The sequence below is a fragment of the Dryobates pubescens genome, chromosome 14 (assembly GCF_014839835.1).
Source record: "Dryobates pubescens isolate bDryPub1 chromosome 14, bDryPub1.pri, whole genome shotgun sequence".
Classification (NCBI taxonomy): domain Eukaryota; kingdom Metazoa; phylum Chordata; class Aves; order Piciformes; family Picidae; genus Dryobates; species Dryobates pubescens.
Window position 1 is genome coordinate 6,396,273 of NC_071625.1, and position 21,726 is coordinate 6,417,998.

Sequence of the window (21,726 nt, forward strand, 5' to 3'; positions counted from 1 at the left end):
CTGAACAGCTCTTTCACCATATCTGACCCTCACGGTGTACACTGCCCTCTGTGCGTGCAATGCCAACAACTCAGCCCTCCCAAACCAAGGCACTCAAACGCAGTTGGACCTGTTAGCATTGATGAACCTGCAACAACTCAGGACATGCTTGTCTATGAGAAATGACTGCATGGTAACCAGTAATTAAACAACACCTATTGGTTAAAACAACTCACAAAAAAAAACCCCAACAAAACAAAATCCAAAACAAAACAACAACAAAAACCCCCAAACCAAAACAAACCCCCAAAACAAAACAAACCCCCAAGAAAATCACAAAGTAAATGAACTAATACAATGAATTCAGCCTCTGCTTTCAGAAGGAGACTACTCTGGCTTTACTCTCTTAATTTCTTCTGACTTCTCGTCCCTTCAAAGGCTGGGGAGGCCGGAAGTTTCTCAGCAAGTAGCAGGCGACCTCATCCTCAGCAGTGCTCAGGAGGCTGCGGAATTTGGCTAGCTGCAATCAAAAGAGACATAAGGTTCAGCAGAAAACCCTCATGCTCATCCTAATGAAAAAGCAGGTAAGTAAACCTTCAAGATATTTGTCATGTTTTACTTCAGGATGAATGGAAAGATGTTTTTCTATGCCGTGTGGGGAATGGCATTTTCAGCATTTCTGTCCTTGCAAATGAAAATGATGAGTACCAAGAAAACCTCCCAAAGTGTGTTAGAATGAAACTGTGCAGAAGGATTGCTTGTTTCACATACTCACGTTTTGTCTTCCATAACCTGACTTTCAATGTGTTTAGTTTGATTTTATAGTTTGACAATTCTGAAATGTTTTGTGCAAAGAATTTAAGACCCTTTTATGTGTACCTGTGTAGGTCTTCTTGTTCAAAGAGTATATTCCCAGTTAATCTGGAATAGTAGGTATAGTGCTAGAGGAAGCTTCTGTAGTTAGTGGTTTTTTTTACATCTACTCAAATCAGGAGAGTTTCCAATTTTTTCCCTTGTGAAGACACAGAACAAGTCATTCAGACCTCAGCCTAAGCTTCTCTGTTTAAGCTGATCTCAGCAGATTAGAGCTCAAGTCTAAAGCTTGGTAAACTGAGTCTGATTTCCAGCCTAAATTTCTAGCATTTCCAGTATTTGCACTTTTTATATGCCACCATACTTCCCTTCAAGGTTAACAAAGGTAGACCTGCACAAAAATCATTCCATTATAATACAGCATTACGTTGTATGGCACATTGCACCAAGAGCAAAAAAAGTACAAGAATATTAAGGGTTACAGTGCGTCCAGAACATTGATTCTGCAGGTGACATACTTGCCAGCATCCAAGATGAAAAGATACTTGTCTCCAGTGAGGAAAACCCTTTATACCTAAGATGATCAGCCCACTGGGTGTCACTGTTGCAGCATCGGTTTATACCCTGAAGCTTCATTTAACAAGAAATTCAGATTCATACAATGGGTTGGGGCATTACAGGTCATCTAGTTCCAAAATCCCTGCCATGGACAGGGACACCTTCCACTAGACCAGGTTGTTGAAGGCTTCATCCAACCAGGGAGGCATCCATTACCTCCCTCGGCAACCTGGTCCAGTGTTTCCCCACCTTCAGTGTGAAGAATTTCTTCCTAATACCTAGTCTAAATCTGCCCCTCGCAAGCTTAAATCCATTCTCTCTTGTGCTTTCACTACAAGACCCTATATGATACTTTGTCCTTTGGAAATTTGGTAATGTGTGCCATGCCAGGGTCTGCAAAACATGTATTTTTGGGTGGCATTTACAGTTTCAGGTCTCACAGAAGCAACATTTCTATAGCAATGAAAAGTCAAAAAATACCTGTTCAGAACAAACGCTTATGGGCTCTCTCAGAACAATCCAGATGACACTCTCAAGAAGAGGTGGAACAGTGAGAGAGCCAAAGTATGTCCAGTAGTCTAGGGACTTGGGAAGCAGACAGCTGGGATCAAAGTTTGTGAATAGTGCTTTTTTACCCTGTGCAAAAAAGAAACAAACAAAAGAAACAAACAAACAAAAAGGTTGGTGTTGGGGAGGGGAAGAAAAGACCCTTGTTATTAGAAATTAAATATATTTGCCAGTTTATTTCTTAAACAAAATCTTTCTAAAAAGAAAGGGAAAAAAGGGCAATACTATTTAAAAGCAAGAAGCCAAGATAAATGATGCCAAATGAAGTAGAGTTTGCTCCACTATGGGGTGGGCTGGCAGTACCCTGGATGATCACAGCAGGCAAGCCACTGTCCTTCTAATGCTGCCATAAAGTGTGTTCTTCCCCTGCTACTATTCTCATGGCAACACACTTGTCAGAGACTAGGTTCTGGAATTAGCTTTTTCCTCTGATCTCCTGCTGCATAAAAACTATTCATTGTTCGCTTAGTTTCCAACTGTGCCTAATAAGAATGCCCCTAAGCTGTCCCAAATCAGAGTTAGATATAGTTAGCACTGAAACTAGGCAGCAGGAAACACAAAGGTAAGGGGAATACTGGCCAGTTTACCAATAAAACCCCAAAGCAATCACCAATATTAGCATTATTGGAGAAGCATTCATTCACCTTGATTCTGATGGTGTCCAACTGGTCAGTAATCTTATTCAGCTGAGGGTTGCATTCACCAATCTATTGACACCAGAGGAAAAAAAGAAACAACAAAATGAAAAACAAATGTTTAAGCTCCAGAGAAAAACAGCAAAAATAAATACTCAAAAAGAAAATGCAAAATGAAACTGTTTTATATAATTTTACTTAAGTGACTGTGAGATCTGATGGATTTTGTGATTATGAGCCTGTGACTAGCTGCTTGGTAGTACTGGTCATAGAGAAGATACACTCACTCCCTGACAGTACTTCAGTTCCAAAAGACTCACAAACTTTACACTGCAGGGGAATAAAAGCAATTTATTTTTTCATGCAGGATATTAAAAATTGCAGGCTTGCCTCTGAAATGTAAATTGCTTCAAACAGTGACAAATTGTTCAAATTTTTGTGCTAAGAAATCCAGCAAAACGTTCCTTGAACCCTCATAATGTAAACTGGTAAGACAGAATTACTTGGAGCAGTTCTGAAGCAGCTGCTCACAACGTCTCCATGACTGTGCCAGCAACAGCACTGGCTATGCTCAGGAAGCTGTGGCAGCTACACAGAAACCAGAGATTTGACCAAAGCCCTGGCCTTCATCATGTGTGAAGTTTCCATCTGCTTCTTCAATGAAGGTGTTGCAAAAGTTTAATTTCATCTTAAAACAGATGAAAGGTTAAAAGGTATATAACAATTACAAGGAAAGTCTCCCATTTCTGTTCATTATTTTTCAGAAAGAACTAGGATTTCAGAATGTGTAAGATCTGTAGCATCACAGAATGGTTTAGGTTGGAAGGGACCTTAAAGATCATCTAGTTCCAAGCCCTCTGCCATGAGCAGGGACACCTTCCACTACATCAGGTCATTCAATGCCTTATCCACCTTCAACACCTCCAGGGAGGGAGCATCCACTACCTCCCCAGGCAACCTGTTCCAGTGTCTCACCACCTCACTGTAATGAATGTCTTCCTAATATCCAGTCTAAATCTACCCTCTTCAAGCTTCAATCCATTCCCTCTCATCTTATCACTACATGCCTTTGTAAACAGTCCCTTCCCGGATTTCTTGCAGGCCCTCTTCAGGTGCTGGGAAAGCCACTGCAAGCTCTCCCCAGAGGCTTCTTTTCTCCAGGCTGAACAGCCCCAACTCTCACAGCCTGGCCCCATAGGGCAGGTGCTCCAGCCCTCTGATCATCTCCATGGTCCTCCTCTGGACCTACTCCAGCAGTTCCATGTCCCTTGGCACAAATGCATTTGAATAAGTCAGATTCTCCTCCTAACGAAACCTGACAGTCAAGTACAAGTTATTGGGATCCATACAGGAGCAGAGATAACCTCCACATCTTATGTTGTACAGGAGTATAGACTAGGCAAACTGAGGAGTCTAACTGTCTTGAAAAATCTCTTAATCTGATATCTTTAATTTTCAACTAAGATCAGCTTCCAAGCAAACAGTATGAAGGAAACTGTATGATTTGATGCCCATATAAAACAGGTGTCTCCTTTGCAATAATTATAGCAGCCATCACCATTATCTCTTTGGGTTCATAATGCTGATTTGTGAGGAGAGCTGAGGCATTCTTTTCTTACCTGCAGAAACACAGCCATGACTGCTAATCCATCTGACTGACGAGCTGCCTCAACAAAACTGGAATACTTCTCTGAGTTCCAATGGACCACATGAAGCTGAAAAGCAAGAGACACAGACAGCATCAACTCTCGCTGAACTCAAATAGTCACAAATTAATGCTACACCTTTACTGGTTTTAATGCTTTGCTTTGCTCTTTTCCATTCAGAACCACTCAGTGTTCTAATTGTTTTGAAATTGATCAATACATAGTTCACACGACTAGCAATATACAAATAGCCATTGCTGGTGGCTGGGACTCTGCAAAATTTAGCAGCAATCCACACAGTAGAGCGCCTGGCAAACTGCTGTTGGGTTCCCACATTTTAAACAGAGAAGCTAAGACAAGCTATCTTATGTAACTACAGCTTTTAAATCCATTTTTAGTACAGCTGATTTTAAGAAGTGATTGAAAAACATGAGAAAGTTATTAGTTTCTCCTCTTGCTCCTTAGTCAAGTTTTCAGTAGCATTAATTAGCCACGTAAACAGCTAGAAAACAGGCAGAGGAATGCACATTAAACTTGCACTGACCCTTTCTCCCTTGTTTCATTTAAGAGGAACATCAAAATTTCATTTCAGAATGTAATTTTCTATGATTGTCAGTAGTAAGGCACTTCCAAGCAGCTTGATTATCTCACACTTGAGCATTTGCATTTCCAACATGCATTGTTCTGGAGCTGTCCTGTGGTAGCTGCTTAAGTAGCTTAAAGATACTACCTCGCCAGGTGGGGAAAGCAAAAGTCTGTGATGTCTATCCCCATACCAACTCAGTCCTTTCTGCTAAGCCAGGTTTCCTAAATCCTGGCCATGCTCCACAGCAGGAGCTCCTGGTTCCCAGGAAGTTCCAGGACATCACAGCCTTGAGCAACGGTCCAACTGCCAAACTGGAGAGAGCACAAACACTCACACAGGGCTTAAGACCAAGTACTTCACAAACATTAATTACTGTCACAGATCTTCAGTGGATTAGTAAATTTGGTTACCCATAGTTTTTAGATAAGGAAGGAGAGACTCAGAAGCAGGGCACGGGATTGGCTGTTCTAAAATTGGTGACTTTCTTTTCAGACTTTGAACTTCAGGAGGGCTGAAAAGCAGCTGCACTGAGTGACTTAAATTGGTATGAACTCTTGAGGGGAAAAAAAAGGCTTCCTTTTGGAACACAGCACTTCAAGACCTCAAAAGTGAGAGAAATTTAGGACAGCTGGAAGCTGCTTTGAAGATTTTATATGGGAAGCAATGTAGTTGTACGGTTGAAATTAGGATCTAGGATCTCAATCCATGCTTAGCCTCTGAGTTTCAGTTTTGCATATCTGTAAAGGGGAGCTCTTAGTGGGTGTTGCAGAATATAATTACTGTTTGTTAAGCACTTGGGCTCTAAAGTGCTGAAACATTAGTTCCAGCAAGAAAGGAATCCCACTGATTTGTTACACACGTATGCTCATGATGAAACACATGCTGGCTTACAGCTTCAGGGATCCTTGAAGGAAAGTTGCTAAGGATATTATAAGTTCAAGCATTCTCAGGTGCATTAATATCCTGGAGCTCACTGTGCCTGCACCACTCACTTCTATAAGTCCACAAAAGCTGTGTTGAACAACTTTTAAACAATTACATTTTTACATACAGAAAAAGGAAACAGATACTCAGAATTGACTTTTATTGTAGATTTCTTTAAAAGGAAAAAAAAAAACCCAAACAACAAAGAACAGAAGAGAAAATTCCCACAACTAAATAAAACCCATTCTTGCACTCCCTCTCAGCATTGCCAACCCCCCACCCCCCACCCTCCCCCACCCCAACCCCTGCAGAAACCAAAACCCCCAAACAGAGCTGTGAAACACTTTTGGGTACAGCCCCATTCTCAATGGCTTGTGACTTCTCTTTAAGGAATAGATTCCGTCTTACCACCGCTCTGTCACTGCAGCTTGTGAGGAGACCTTGATCAGACCATATGTTGCCACAAAGCGTGGAGTCATGGATCCCTTCTGCTTCCGGTGGGCTTAAGAAGATGAACCTTGCAGTCTTCTTTACCTGTACACTAATTCTTTCTTCAATTCAGCTGATCCTTTTTCTTGACATTTTATGCATCTTCCTTAAGAAGGTGAGCACTGAAACCATCTTCATGTCTCCTTTTGAGGTATTTTCTTTTTGTGTGAACAGTGCTCAGAAGCCTTGATCTTAATTCTGGGTTTCTTATCCCAAAGCCAAAGCGACATCTAGACAGCTTCTTGTGGTGGATTACCCGACCAACAGGTACTGGAAAGGTTTTTAGACTGTCTAGAATTTCAGAGATATTTTCTCTTTCCATTTGGTTTCTTAGATGGGAAACATATATATATTTTCTCAGCTAGAAATTTGGGTTTGGTACTTAATGGTTTTAAAGCACCTTTATTAATTCTTTATATTCCATCTCACCTGGTTCCTGTGGAAAACATAAGCCTTTAAACACTGCAAATGTCACTTTTTCCCCATTAGTGTTATAAAAATGATTTTTTGTTCCCTGACCACTCTCTCTTATAGCATTTTCAGTCAAATCTGATCACATCACTGTGCATACATTTTTCTTCTTTAGTATTATGTCTTTTATTTGTCCATTACCAAGCATGTTTATACTTTTTACTTCTTTTTAACCCCAGAAAACTCTTCTACTGTCTGAAGTATGTGAGCAGCATTCCTAAGTCTTGCATAATCTTTACACTGCACAGGCCCCAAATCAAACAACTTTGTGTAACTGAAGCTGACTTTGAAAACATTCTCCAAAGAAGAGACAGTGAAATACAGTTTAAAATAACTCTTGAACATTAAATCTTGCTCTTATCAAGATCTTGTCTTCTGTACTCCTTTTTTAATCCTCTCCAAAGCTTTCAAATAGGTTCTCCTTTGAGAAAGGGCCAAACATGCAACACATCAGGAAGATTGCTTGTCTTTCAGTAAAATGAAGGGAGAATGAAAAGTGGGAACAGGAGGAGCAACATTATTCTCACAATGGAAAACTAGTCACAAGCTTAGAGGTACGGATGGTTCCATGTAAAGTCTTACCTCTGCTGCATACTTCATCCCATCCACTGCATGCTCAGAGCCGGCTTCATCATTGGACCCCCAGTGGAAGTGAATCTGGCGCAGCCTGTAGGTCCCACTGAGAGGCCCCCCGGTCAGCACTGGAAACCCAAGCAGAGGAAAAGGCTTCACTGCAGGAACAGGAACTGCTACCCACATCTCTAACCTCACACCAGACATCAGTCTCCAGACAGTCCTCTACTTCTTCTGAAAAGTTGTCTTGGATAGCTTCCTGTTTCTTTTAAGTACTACAGGAACTCTCACTTGTTCAGGATATGACTTTCAAAATTGCATTTATGTGCAGATGAGTGTATTATGGCCCACTAAAGGGTGGGTTGTTATCACCAGGTTCTTCTTGCTATGGGTTGGATATCTCAGAAGATGGGAAAATGTTTCTGGTTTGCCAGTGGTTTCCTCTTCTGAATATGCTTTAAAAAATCACTGAGAAATTAAGCTTAAAATACAGGTTTTAGGAATAAAAGGGAGGATAAAAAATATTGCTCTCTACAGCTTCCTGAGGAGAGGAAATGGAGAGGGAGATGCTGAGATCTTATCTACAGGATATGTGGTGATGGTTCCAAGCTATGCCAGGGGAGGTCTAGACTGGACATTAGGAAGCATTTCTTTACCGAGAGAGTGGTCAAAGACCGGGACAGGCTTCCTAGAGAGGGTTCAATGCCCCAAGCTGGTCAGCCCTGAAGTGGTCAGGCAGTTAAACTACATGACTGTTGTAGGTCCTTTCCAGCTGAAATAGTCTAGACCAGTCAGCTTAGCACATATGAGTGGGCTGTTCATTATTTTGGTTTTGCAAGTCCTCATCTTTTGCTGATCAGAGCTGGAACTACCCCACCTCTGCACAAGTGGTGCATTCACATTATGAATCACATTCAGAAAGGTTCATTATTCACGACAAAACTAACTACTCCACCTTCACAGCTCCATATCTCCTCTGAGGGCTTGGGAATTTGCCTGGGCTGGTGCATTGGATAATTACAGAGTTTTTAACAGGAAAAGATAGGAGCTTTAATCAAATGTTTTTTAAATGAAGAGCACTGGAGAGGACAATAGCAACTTTTTTATCTATTATAGGTGTAGTCCAGAACCTAAGCTTTGTTAGGAACAAAATACACTTAGAAAAGGTAAAAGAAGATCTTATTTTCAAGCTGCCTATCTGTGAATACAAGTAGCCTGGCTAATGAAAAGGAACTGGGGATGTTTATCTGTGGGGGGAAAAAATAGGTAACCTCCTTAAAACATCAACTCAAAACCATGCTTCTATAGGGATCACTTGGGATATATTTTGCTTGGTTTTTTTATTGGCTCTTTCCTGACACAAGAAGTCCAGGTATGGATTGTAAAAAGGGAAAAAAACATATAACCAAACCTGCAGCTAAAGTCAGGTAAGAGACTTGAGCGATTCAGTTGGAATGAACCTGTAATGAGACACAAAGGATTCATCTGCAGTGAGAGAGAGCAGCATTTGACAAGTTGTACACCGTTCAAGCTGGAGTACTGGCACCATCTAGCTGGTTGAGGTGGATCAAATCATCTTTGTGAACATGGAATCCCAGACTTTCTGAGACATGCAACCTCAGAGTTGTGTCCAAATACATTCCCACATTGTGTCATGCTGAAAAGCAGGGGGAAGAAAGGAATCTCTCATCTGGTGAGACATGCCCAGGCTATATGCGCTCTATTCAAGAAACAACTGAAGGAGACGTAGTGAAAAGGAAAGGAACAAACCTGATTTGTTGACGGTGTCATCAAACTCAACGCTGGTGGAGTGCCCGTTGTTAAGGATGATTTTAGCAGAAGCTGGATCATAATTGGGATTTAGAGGACGGAGAGAGGGGTCGTACTTGGTTTCCTCCGTTTTGATGTCGATGGGTGACTGACGGTCTCCATTAGCAACCGGAAAAACCTCATTCCAGTGGGCAGGCCCTGCAATGCGTTGGAAAAGTCTGAATTGATAGCAGTGCTTTGCTTCATATGAAAGAAAACTCTGCTTGAATTGTTCTTGTTTGTACTTTCCACATTCAAAAAGGGTGCATCAGAAAAAACACAGATCAAAATATTCTGCTACTTTTGCTGTACCATATTGCAACAGCAGCTCTTGGACCCCTTTGTCTACCTTGCATGGAGTATCTAACTCTATCTGGTCTTTGAGCAAGGCCACATACAGTAGGTAGTTAATGAATTATTTGTAGTTAAGATACAACTCAACTATGGACAAGACATATCTAGTAAAGGGTCATTCAAATCAAGCATCCTAGCAAGTACCTAACAGGCACTGTGCACCTATAAATTTTTGGCATGATATTTTTGCCTAATGTCATGTCTCATTACGTTTCCAGGGATTGCCTCTTATCTGTCCCAAATACCTGCATTAAGGGTTTTTTAATAGCTTAGTCACTGGCTGCAAAAGACTTTCTACTGACTACACTGGACCAGACAGGGAGATGTCAAACAAGACAAAAAAGATGAGTGGAGGCATGGACTCTCCTGGGGCTTGATGGCAGTGCCTGCAAGCTAAACATTGCTGCAAAACTGATCACCTCCTCCAGGTGCATCAATCCTGCAAACCAGGTGTCACAACACAGGAACACAGACACACGCACATGCATAGTGCTGACTAAATCAGCAAACAATAGGAATTCTCAGAACAGCACTACTTGCACAAGGCTTCTGTTTCTACCACCTCCTGCCAATAAATGGGAGTAGACCTTCCAGACACAGTTGCACCACCATTCACTAGAGTTAGCTAGAAATCAAACACTGAAGTTGTTAATACTACTGATCTTGAGTTAACCTTCCTCTCTCCCTGCAAGCTAAGCTGAAAGTCAGCTGAAAAGTGTTGCCTCTGTAAATCAAGAATGTGGATGTAAGAAAAATGGCATGTCATTCTCAGATAGTAAGACACACTTAACTGACAAGACATGTAAGGCGTCTGTTCTTACATACTAAACATCAGAGAGTCCTCAGTAAGTATATATGTGCTATTGGTGAACCATATATAAATAATAATGTGGAAAGAGCCTATAGAATCAAAATAAGAGTAAGTTGCTTGGAAAATACGTTCCATAAGGCAAAGGTAGAAAACAAGGTTTAGGATGGAAATGAGGGCAAGGCAAGGGAAAAGTCTGCAGGTCTAATGATCTTTCAGTATTACAAAGAGCATAGCTCTTGTTTTTCCTCCAGGCTTATCATGGTTAAGAAGCATAATCAGCTAAGAGAGACTGGATGTAGTAAAATCTTACATATGAGCATCTGAAACTGATCTTGTAAATTCTGCATCACTGGAAATCCTCATAAATCCCTATACTGAAGGTAACTGACCTCAGTCTAAGAATCGGCATGTTGGTTTGGGTCTTTTGGATGGCTTAGCACTTAAATAAACACAATGACACACACAAAAAGGTTACACTGTGATTAATAGCCAAACATCAAAAGTTGTCAGCAGTTTTCTCTCCTCCACTTCAACAGAAATGAACACAGTTCAGAGACTCACAGGTGCTAAGACAGCCCAAGCAGTAAATCAGGGAAGGAGGAGCCCACAGGCATTGTGGGGAAGAATTCTGCACAGCCACCTGGGCAGAGACTGATTCTCCTCTTAGCAGCTCAAAAAACTGGAAGAGGGAAGGAGTAGCTTGTTAAGACCACCCTAAGACTTAACCCTTGGGCAGAACAAAGGCAAGGACCTTCAGTCCTGAGTTTGTTAAATGACTTCATTAAGTAAATTCATTAAGGAAACTGCTTTTGAGGCAGGAGATAAAAAACCTACTTGGTTTAAAACACAAAACTTTTAATTCTTCTCTCTTCACAAACGGTCATGAAAGCTCCTCAATATTTTACTTGCATACAACTTAGCCTCTGATACATCTTTAATTGTGTTTAGATCACAGTACCCTGTAGTTAGAGATGCAGGGTTTTGTTCATAAGAAGCACCAACCCCATCATTTATGCTTAACTGCTGTGATTTGGGATGCTTAGAAAAAGCTTATTGCTATTAAATTTTAATGTTTCAGGTAGACCTTAACTGAGGAAAGGCAAAGTATAGTTATGTGCTTAACCTACTTGGTCCTATTGCTTTATCTCAGAAATAAATATGGTTATTGTACATTAATTATTATGAATGACTTGCATTCAGAAATAATCTGAGTGTGACAAGAAGAGGACCCAAGGCTGTGATTTTGTCATTAATCAATTATTCAACAATAAACTTCAGTTCTAAAAAGACATTGTACTTGTTTTGGTACTTGTCCTTAGCTCAGATGACTAAAATCATGTTTTGCTACAGCCATTAAACATCTACCAGTAACAAAAGACTGCCACAAACCTGACCTTTCCTATTTAATTCTCTGTGTAAGTTAGCCCATGTCCTTATACACAGATATGCCATATATGCAGACATGTATGTGGAATATTTGACAGTTTACTTCATGCACACAATTTATGCTGCAGTTATTATTGCTAAGGGGCAAATTACTTTTCTCTTGGCATAAAAAACCAAATGGTGCTTTTATCACTGCAAGTAACAAATGCAGAACTCAGAGTAAATGCAGATGTCTTTCCAGTTCTTCAGGAGGTCAACTTCAATATAGGACTGCACTATACTTGATTCATTTCAGTTTGATTCTGCCTCAGTTGCAAAAGTTAATCTTAGTTTCAAGGAAACTATTTTCAGGGTCATGCAAGACAAAACTTTTTCAAGAGTTAGAGCAATCTGCTGTGTCTGCTACTCAGCCAAACAGTAAAATAAAATAAAATAAAGGAGAGAAATAAATCTGATTTCAAGGAAGAATGCTTAAATGTTGGTGATCCATGCCTCTCTCCTTTAGTTTCCTCTGAGATGCAGGGGGAAGGGGATGGACTGATGAAGAATTACCTGCCCCGTAGCTACTACGGGGCTCCAAGAAAGGAGAGAGAGAAAATCAAACTCCACCCCAAATATGTTATCAACCAGTAAACAGAGTTTTATTGGAGAAATGGGGCCTCAAGCAAGGTCCAGGGCCACCCTGATACAAATTCTTGTGCCCTCCCCTTCCTAGAAGATGAGAATAGCAGAGGAGGGAGGGAAAGTGGACTTCTTATCTGGACAGTGCAGGTGAAGTCCACAGCACCCTTGGAAAACGCAGGGAGAAACAAATTTGAAAAACACTCATTTACATCTTCAAGGGAGGGGTAGAATAGACTGCACAAGGGTAGATAACACACCTTAATCATTGCAACATCACTGCTATCCACCACCACCCAGTTTTTCAGGAAAAGTACATCTATCCAGAAAAGAAGGAATGGAAAGGCTGGGGTAGGACTTGTGCAAACAGTAGTCCAAACTCTCAGTAATAGTCTACATGAAGCATACTCCTACAGGCAGTAGTAGTACATGCAAATATCAATCTCTCTCCCTTTACAGCCATGGGGTTTTATTTCTCTGGGCATTATAAGGAGGACATAAGTGATGCCTTTTTTAATTTTTTAAATCAGAGCTGAGTCTCCAGTTACAAAAGCGCTGTCGTTTCCACCTGCGTGACTTGTGAGCCGGTCTGTGTGCAGGAGCAGCGTTTGCATCACTTACAATGCAAAACAGAGAAAAGTCTTTAACCCTGCTGATGAGCACATCTTGGGACTTCAAAGACCGACAAGATTAAGGAAAGCATGAAACAACTAAAGTCCCCAAGCATCTCCTCTGAGGTGAGTAATTATACATTCAAATGACCCATGTTGGAACCTAGCATTTCCCACCGGGTGAGAGAAGCAGCACACAGCCAAATTAGAGAGGCACAGCTCACACAGCAGCTCCTATCGGTGTGACCGGCTAACAAACACTCGATACACTCACAAGTGACCAACCAGACAAGCAAACGGAATTCCAAAAAGGAGAGCGACCCGGCTCGGAGCCAGCCCCGGCCCCCAACTCGCGGCTGATGGAACACTTCTCTCAGAAACCAGCCTGGCATCGCTCCCGGGCAAGAATACATTCACTCTCACGTTGCGAAGCCTCGGCAGCACTTCAGCTCATTCAGCTTTCTCCCAGGCTTGGGAGCTGCCGAATTCACCTGCAGGAGCTGCCCTCGGCGGTGCTCCGCAAGCCGAGGAAGGAGCGACCGCCCCGACGGCCAGCGGGAAACGCGCCGGCCTCTCTCCGCTGCTCGCCTTACCGTTGTGCTCCTCGTATCCCCAGTGCAGCATGGCTCTGATCTCCTGCTGGGACGGGACGGGATGGGACGGGACGGGACAGGCTGAGACGGGAGAGACGGGAGAGACGGCCGCACCGTCACCGCCGCCCTCTTTGAAGGCAACGGGCGGCGACGCCCCGATGCTCGGGCACCGATAAGGAGCCTGCAGCTCTCCGCGCCCGCCCAGCCCAGCCCCGGCCCCATCCCTATCCCTGCCGGTCCTCGCCCTTATTCCTGCAGGTCATCTTCCCCAGCCTTCCACCGTCCAGTGTGCTCCTCGCAGGGAATGTCTCAAAGAGAATTCTAAAGGTGTGTCACTCCTCCACCAGCCACCTTTCCGCGAGTGGTACGACTGAGGCAAGGAAAGACAGGGTATAAATGCCCGTTCCGGGGACTATCTCCCTTGACGGTCCTGCCAAGTTTCCCCCTCCCCAGAGTAGCACCACTATCCCTGGAAGTGTTTAAAAGAGGTAGAGATGTGATGCCGAGGGACATGGTTTAACGCTAGCCTTGGCAAAGTTAGAGAGTATTTGGACTCGTTGATGTTAAAGGTTTTCTCCAGCCCAAAGGATTCCGTGAGCTACTCAGCCATAGTGAGGTGAGGGCATCTGCTCGGCCCCCACTGCCCGGCCCGGCTGGGACCCCAAGCATCATCTGGTCCAGCCTTACTAGATGATTGTGTAGTTTAAATGAGATGGTCCATCACCCTGTCAAAGCTGAGTCTTGAAACTGACCAGTGTAGGGGAATCCACTACAGATGAACAGATTCAGATTGCATGGGGCTGGAAGGGATGCACGTTTCACACGCGGGGCCGTGACGCAGAAGGGCTTCCCGCAGCCCGCTCCGAACTTGTTTATTTCTCGTACACCCGGCGTTTCGGGCACTGCTAGACACGTGTTTGGCACCGCGGCGTTTCCCTGGACCCTAGGAGCGGAAAGCTGAGTTTGGCCATGCTTGCGAGAGCGCCAGGCAGGGAGCAACCACTGTGACCGGGACCTTGCCCCGCTCCTGTTCCCATTCCCCTTCCCGCTCCCATTCCTTTTACTGTTCCCATTCTCGTTCCCATTCCCAGTCCCGCTCCCGTCCCCGTCGCCATGGCCAGGCGCAGGCAGAGGCTGGCGGTAGGGTGCCAGCGCCCCCTGCCGGCGCGGCTCGGCCCTACCTCCCGGCAGCGCTGGAAGTGAGGATTGGCGGCTTCCCCGGCGCGCCGATGTGACATCATCGTCAGGCGCCGGAGTGTTGTGGCCGCCATGGGGAAGAGCCGTTCGCGGGCTGCCAAGTCGGCAAGCGTCTTCCATATCGCCCGCAGCGGTGCCGTCAAGGCCAAGACCAGGGGCAAGGCGCGACCCGTCACCTCCGGGCTGAAGCAGGTGAGTGCCGGGCGGAGAGCTTCGGTTCTGCTGCGTCGCCTGTGAACCGTAGCCGAGGCTTCGGCCTGGCAGGCCCGGCCGCTTCCCTGCGGTTTCCGCCGGACCGGCCGGGCCGGTGCGGCCTTTTCTCTTAAGATTTCAAGTACTTAAAGGAGGCTTATGCAAAAGATTTTAATAGGGCTTGTTGCAACAGGACAAGGGGCTTTAAAGAGGGGAGATTTCCACTAGATGAAATGAAGAACCTTTTTGCGCTGAGGGTGGCATTCTAAGTTAGGTTGGATCAACTCTGAGCAACCTGCTCTAGTTGCAGATGGCCCAGCTCTTTCCAGCGGGGTTGGACTAGATGGCCTTTAAAAGTCTCTTCCAACCCAAACCATTCGATGATTCTGTGACTGACTAAATAGAGCTGGTTTATGGACAGTATCCTCCTGGGTACAAAACTGCAAAGTACACATTTTCCACCTGAAAATTGGTTTTATATTGGATGTCATCATGATCAAAAGGAGAAGCATAAGATGTTTGACTAATGTCCTGCAGACATGTGCCACGTAAGACTTCAAATTGTTCTCCTTGAAAGGAGTCATTTAGGAAGTGTCTGATAGTATCTCAGCATGTCCTAGGGAATGAGATGCTAAACACAACATCAGCAGCTCAGTGAGTTTATGTTCACTAGACAACATTTGCAGTGTCACTGATGGTGTAATTCAGGGTATGGTTTAACAGAGTGGCTTGATCCAAACCACTGAGCATAGATGCTGCAGGGGGAAGTCCTGCTCCTTCCTGTCATGTTCCGAGCCCAAATTAGCAGGTTTCAGGCTCTGTGCCCACAGGTCTTATTGATGCTGGCTCAGGAACTCAGCACTTACTAGGTGCTTCAACTTGCTAGATCAGCAGCAAAAGCAACTAAAATGGCATTTTGCATTTTTTTGTGCTGGGTTGGTGAGTTGAACAAACTCAGTTATGGATGAGTGCAAAGAGAAACACATTTTGGGGAAAGAATCAGAAAGGATGGAGCCTTTTCAGATCCAGCAGCTGTTCATTTTGTCTCAGCTGTTAGGTAAAACTGTGTCAGCATGGTTCAGTGAACAGGTGTAGGAACCTGGACTGCCTTATGTTTTGCTCTCAGTTCCTGGTTTCCCTGTTCTAGCACCTTAGATGGACTGTGATGGACTGCAGACTCTTCTGTGAGCTGTTGTAGCACAACAATGCAATGAAAAAGTAAAACCAAACCAAACAAAAAAATCTCTTATCTTTTTCATGCCTGGAGTGCACCACGTTGCCCAGGGGAGGGAGAGAGGTTGTGTGGCTGGGAGCAGTATCAGGGAAGAGGATTGGAGGTGCTTGAAGCCAGAGTTTCCCTCTTGGTAGTAACAAGTTATATGGTATCTTCTCAAACCTTGCTTCCAGCTTGAGCTGTGTGATCTGCTGAGAGTTTAGCTGATCCCTCTAGAAGGGCATTTGATATTAGAAGCAGAAAGGTAGTGGCTTACTCTGCCCATTAGGTTTAGTTGGAGTCTGTTGGGCAAGCAGAGTTAAATAGCAGCTCTAAAAAAAGGCCCTTTCAAATTTTCTCCTGCAAGCTCAAGCCACTTGACAAGTTAATCTGGTAGACAGACAAGAAGGCAGCAAACTTTGGAAACAAACCATTTCATGTTGCTGCTGTCACATCTCCTCTTAGTCTGGAGGGTTTTGTATAATAAAGGGAGAACAGGTTTGAAAAAGCATATTCATGAAAAGTCAGCAGCTTATTAGGAGTAATAATTTATTCCTTGTGTTTGAAGTTGTATTTAATTCATTAAGACTCTGGGGATTTACTTCTCATTAAGCAGCATTGGGAGATGCTCAGAAAAATGTTTAACACATGAAAGCTCTTTATAACTAAACAACTTCTGATGTAGACACAGGTGGTAGCTGTAGAGCCTCTTTCTCTGGAAGAGTCCTTCCAGAGTAGCTGGGAGTATCAGATACTGGAACTGATGGGATCCTTTCAGCAGCCCTGTGAGGCTGAAGGCAAGGAGCTAAGGGAAGAGCTGAGACCTTTGTAGATGCCATTGCCCACGGTCCCCTTTACTCTGAGTTAGTTGCTGAGTCCCTGTTTCTCAAGTCACTGTCCAGTTCATTATGAGCTGAAGTGCTCATCTGAGCAGGCCTGTTCTGCCAGCCTCCCACTGCCTCCTACCTGATGGTTCCCTTAATCATTCAGAGTAAGTGGAGTTCTTGTCTATGTCTGCATGCTCTGTAGTTATGGAAGCATGGGCAGAGTCCAACGGCATGAGATTTAACACATCCAAGTGCCGGGTTCTGCACATTGGCCACAGCAATCCCATGCAGAGCTACAGGCTGGGGTCAGAGTGGCTGGAGAGCAGTCAGGCTGAGAGGGACCTGGGGGTGCTGGTTGACGGTAGACTGAACATGAGCCTGCAGTGTGCCCAGGCAGCTAAGAGGTCCAATGGCATCCTTGCCTGCATCAGGAACAGTGTGGCCAGCAGGAGCAGGGAGGTCATTCTGCCCCTGTACACTGCACTGGTTAGGCCGCACCTCGAGTACTGTGTCCAGTTCTGGGCCCCTCAGTTTAGGAAGGATGTTGACTTGCTGGAATGAGTCCAGAGGAGAGCAACAAAGTTGGTGAGGGGTTTGGAACATAAGCCCTACGAGGAGAGGCTGAGGGAGCTGGGGTTGCTTAGCCTGGAGAAGAGGAGACTCAGGGGTGACCTTATTACTCTCTACAACTACCTGAAGGGAGGTTGTAGACAGACGGATGTTGGTCTCTTCTCCCAGGCAAGCAGTACCAGAACAAGAGGACACAGTCTCAGGCTGCGCCAGGGGAGGTTCAGGTTGGATGTTAGAAAAAAGTTCTATACAGAGAGAGTGATTGCACATTGGAATGGGCTGCCTGGGGAGGTGGTGGAGTCGCCATCACTGGAGGTTTTTAGGAGAAGACTTGACGGGGTACTTGGTGCTGTGGGTTAGTTGCTTGGGCGGTGTTGGATTGGTTGATGGGTTGGACGCGATGATCTTGAAGGTCTCTTCCAACCTGGTTTATTCTATGTATTCTATGTATTCTATGTGACCACTCTGGGTTTGCTTCTGCCTCTGTCAGTTGCTGAGAGGTACATTGCAGGGGTAGCCATTGGAACAGCAGCATGTATCCTGAAATTGGGTTTCCTGAAGATGCATGAGCATTGCTTCTGGAACCTTTGTGATGTAATGTAACAGGCCATTATCTGGCTATGGTCCTGTGCCAAGTGTGGTGCTTCAGAAGCAGCAGGTGCTAGGGCTGAGATCAGCTGAATCTTCCTTTGCTACAGCAGTGTCAGAGTTTATACCCCCTTGCACTTACCCTACTCCTTTATCACAGGTAACTACCCAGAGCACAGCATGTGTCTTAGCTCTTCCTCTTCAAAAGCAGGCATATTTTCTGAGGTAACTTAGGAAGGCAGACTTGTGAGGCTGAGGTGTGCTGGGACCATCCTGGTTTGCTATGACCATGGAAGTTGCTTTAAATACCAGAGCAAAAGCTGGTAGACATTGTTGGCCAAACCTGTAGTATGAATGAGATAGGAATGCAAGGTGTGGTCTTGAAAGACAAACTACTGGAAGAAATGAGAAATGGCAAGATCCAGTACAAATTATTCTGGGTTTTTGTGGCAAGGTTCTGGTAGCAAGGGGTCTTCTGTGAGAAGCTGCTACTGCTAACTGGCTTCAAGATGGAGCCACCACTGGCCAAGGCCATCAGTGATGGTGGCATGGCCCCTGTGAGAAAGTATTTTAAAAGGAGTTTAAAAAATGGCTGGGCAACAGCAGTCAGAAGAGTGAGAATATCTGAAAGAAACAACTGTGCAGACACCAAGGCAAATGAAACAGGAGGGGGAGGAGATGCTCCAGGCACTGGAGCCTATGGTGAATACCATAATAAGGCTGCCTCACAAAGCTTAGGAAGGTTAATGGTGGAGGACCCTATGTTGGAGCAGCTGGACTCTGTGAGAAGCCTGTGCTGGAGCAGGCTCCAGGCAGGGCTTGTGAACTTGTGAAGAGAGAGGAGGTCACATAAGAGCAAGTCTACTTGTCTGACTTGTGACCCCACAGGGAACCATGCTGGAGCAATCTGGTCCTGAAGGACTACAGCCTGTAGAAAGGATCCACACTGGAGCAATTCATGAGAAACTGTAGCCTGTGGGAAGAACTCATGTTGGTTTCTGGAGGACTGTCTCCCATGGGAATGACTCCATGATGGAGCAGGGGAGGAGTGTGAAGAGTCCTAACCCTGAGGAGGAAGGAGCAACAGAGATGTGTGATAAAGTGACTGCAACCCCTGTTGCCTGTCACCCTGTGCTGGTGGTGGGGCAGGAGGTAGAGAGATGGAGAGCAAAGTTGAGCCTGGGAAGAAGGGAGGGGTGGGAGGAAGGTGTTTTATGATTTGATTCTATTTCTTATCCTTCTCTGATTCGATTGTCAATAAATCAGTTTTCCCCAATTGAGTCTGTTTAGCCCATGACAGTGTTTGGTGGGTGATACTCCTTGTACTTACCTTGACCCATGAGCCTTCATTGTATTTTCTTTCCCCTGTTCAGTTGAGGAGGGGAGTGATAGAACAGCTGTGATGGGGAGCTGGCATCCAGCCACCACAAAAATGAAGGAAGGAGCTCCCCCCCTGGAACTCCCCTCCAGCTAATTGCTGCTGAGGGTGGTACAGCAGGGCCTGGCTAGAGCCTGATTATTGTTTTCTTAGTGCTCTGTTTCTGGGTCACTGTGGGCTCTCTTTCCAATAGAACAAGTTTAACTGCTTTCATAATTTTTTCTTTATCAGACCATTAGTTGTCCATGACTAGCTGCTGTAATGAAGTAAGAGAACCCTACTCAAAAGCCATTTTGGAAGCTATGCATATACTGTGCAGTAGCTGTACAAAATGGGTGCCATTTCACATGCCTGTGGGATTTATGTTCAAACTACCATTGTCTGTATTTGGTTTTCCTTCCAGATAAACATTAGAAACGCTGAGAAAGTTAGCACAATAAATAAGGCATTTGCTGAAGTTCAGAAGGAAGTACAGCACCTATCAAAAGGCACTGCAGCAGAGCCTCAGAAGAGTCAAAAGGTAACTTTGCTTTCTGCAGCTGAGGAGGGAAATGAAAGGAACTTGCATGTTCAGAGCATTATTTTCTGGGTCTGACTGCAAGCGGTGATGCTTGCAAGCTCTAAGCCCAACTTCATGAAGTTCAGCTGGCTGGCAGTGCTGAAATCTGATTAGCATGCTTGAGTGCTATGTAACTGCTGAAGAGGAGAGGATGGGCAGTCAAGCTGGAGCATGCTTCCAAAACATTGTTAAATTATGTTCTAGCTGGGGTCTAATTGATTGCTTTTAAAACTGTATTACAGGCCCTTGATTTGAGACAGAAAGAATGAACCTGGCTGTTCTCTGCCTGTAGCACCTGAGAGTGCTTTGAATCAAACAGCTCTGCTGCTTTCCCTGATTCTTGAGCCTTCACATTCCAACCCCTGAAACAGCAGTTACTGCAGCAGAGCTCTTGCCTGTAGCACTTAGGGTTCAAGACAGTGTTTTACTTGTCTTCCTTTGTCTATTAAACAGGGCTACGTGCAGCCTTTGTGCAAGAAATAATTAACTGATGAGCTCTTTGCTACTGGCTCCTTATGCTGACTGATGCTCCTGGCATGGTTTGGGGGAGGGAGAAAGCAGAGGGCTGGGATAAGGTAGGGATGAATCCCTCTCGGCTGTTGGGGGAAGTAGAGGAAGTTGGGAGAAGTGGACACAAGCAGAGTGTTGTTTATTGTGCCTGGGGTGATCCGTTTTCCTTACAGCTGTGACCAACAAAACAAGTGCCAAATAGCTGAAGGAGAGGCTGCGGGAAAACTGAAACACAGGTGGCAATGTTGCCAGCAGGATGAGGCTGTTCAAAGCTTCCAGGGCAGCTGGTGCCAGCAGCCCTGCCCCTGCTAGTTTTGTTTGCAGGAAGGAAGGAGCCTGGACTATAGCAGCACTCCTATGCTGGCTGGATGTGCCAGAGTGCTGCATATGATCACACCAAAGCCGCACAAGTGGTGTTGAGAGCACTCCTGCCCTAAAGCTGAGGCTATATCCCTTTGGCCCTGTACATTGTTATTGGCATGAGGCCTTCGCGTGCAGTATTAACTGCTTATCTGGCAAGTTCAGTGAATTCTGTAATCCCCCACCTTATTGAACTGTAACTGCAAAAGCAGCCAAAATTAAAACCATAAAGGGCAAACTAATCTTTCAGACAAGAGGTGTTTATGAGTGCCTTGTTTTCCAAGCAGACAAAAAGATCCCTTGTACTTCAAACTGAAACTCATGTCTTTTCAGGTTTCCACAAATCTGGAAGAGGAACCAGCAAACGTGGATGCTGCCACAAGCCTGCTCTCGCAGTTGTAATGAATGATGGACAGTGGAGGTTGCAAGAAATGAAGATCACAAAGAGTCATGGCTGTGTTTGTACAGTTTTATTAAAAAAAAAAATCTTATTAATATACAAGTATTGGCACACTTTAATACAAACTACAAACAGACCTTCCCTATCTTCTAGGAAAGTGGAATGTCAGAAGTCAGTGTGAGAAACTTAAAGTGCTAAAACAGAAGGCACTTCACAAAATTGGTTCACTGAAACAACTTCTCGTAACTCGAGTTGATACCCTTCACTCTTCAGCTTGGCAGTGAAAGCTTCAAAACTGATTGAAAGGTTTAAAATATTAAGAAGCTTCTTGGCAGTAAAGCTTTGAAGGAAATGCTGTTAACTGAGCAAGCAGCCTAATCATTTCTTATAAAAAATGATCAAAAGGCTATATAAAGCAGTTTCACTTTTCTTACTTCAGAAAACTCCAAAGAACTGGATTACACAGGTAACACTCTGGTGAGAAAAACATGCCAGAATTTTTTCCT

At 44.3% G+C, this 21,726-nt stretch overlaps 2 protein-coding genes across 2 annotated transcripts; one reads left to right on the top strand and one right to left on the bottom strand.

Annotated features, from left to right (window-relative positions):
- Positions 1–322: 322 nt before the first annotated feature.
- LOC104309196 (carbonic anhydrase 13) lies at positions 323–13,486 on the bottom strand. The gene is made up of 7 exons (XM_009910485.2): positions 13,427–13,486; positions 9,012–9,209; positions 7,251–7,369; positions 4,172–4,267; positions 2,562–2,624; positions 1,831–1,986; positions 323–499 (listed from the first exon to the last, which is right to left on the bottom strand). The coding sequence occupies exons 1-7, from the start codon at positions 13,455–13,457 to the stop codon at positions 386–388; spliced, it is 777 nt and encodes a 258-aa protein (XP_009908787.1). The 5' UTR covers positions 13,458–13,486; the 3' UTR covers positions 323–385.
- A 1,181-nt stretch (positions 13,487–14,667) lies between these two features.
- RBIS (ribosomal biogenesis factor) lies at positions 14,668–21,625 on the top strand. The gene is made up of 3 exons (XM_054167166.1): positions 14,668–14,815; positions 19,795–19,911; positions 21,154–21,625. Exons 1-3 carry the CDS (start codon positions 14,696–14,698, stop codon positions 21,220–21,222), a joined length of 306 nt encoding a protein of 101 aa, XP_054023141.1. The 5' UTR covers positions 14,668–14,695; the 3' UTR covers positions 21,223–21,625.
- The last annotated feature ends 101 nt before the right edge of the window (positions 21,626–21,726 follow it).

Bases quoted from the DNA above. Each gene is read 5' to 3' on its own strand.
- LOC104309196 (XM_009910485.2), bottom strand. From the start codon at position 13,457: ATGCTGCACTGGGGATACGAGGAGCACAACG. The intron at 2,625-4,171 runs GTAAGAAAAGAA...TGGTGTCAATAG, and splicing joins TCATGGCTGTGTTTCTGCAG to ATTGGTGAATGCAACCCTCA. The intron at 500-1,830 runs GTATTTTTTGAC...TTTTGATTGCAG, and splicing joins TAAGCGTTTGTTCTGAACAG to CTAGCCAAATTCCGCAGCCT.
- RBIS (XM_054167166.1), top strand. From the start codon at position 14,696: ATGGGGAAGAGCCGTTCGCGGGCTGCCAAGTCGGCAAGCGTCTTCCAT. The intron at 14,816-19,794 runs GTGAGTGCCGGG...TTTTCCTTCCAG, and splicing joins TCACCTCCGGGCTGAAGCAG to ATAAACATTAGAAACGCTGA. The intron at 19,912-21,153 runs GTAACTTTGCTT...ATGTCTTTTCAG, and splicing joins AGCCTCAGAAGAGTCAAAAG to GTTTCCACAAATCTGGAAGA.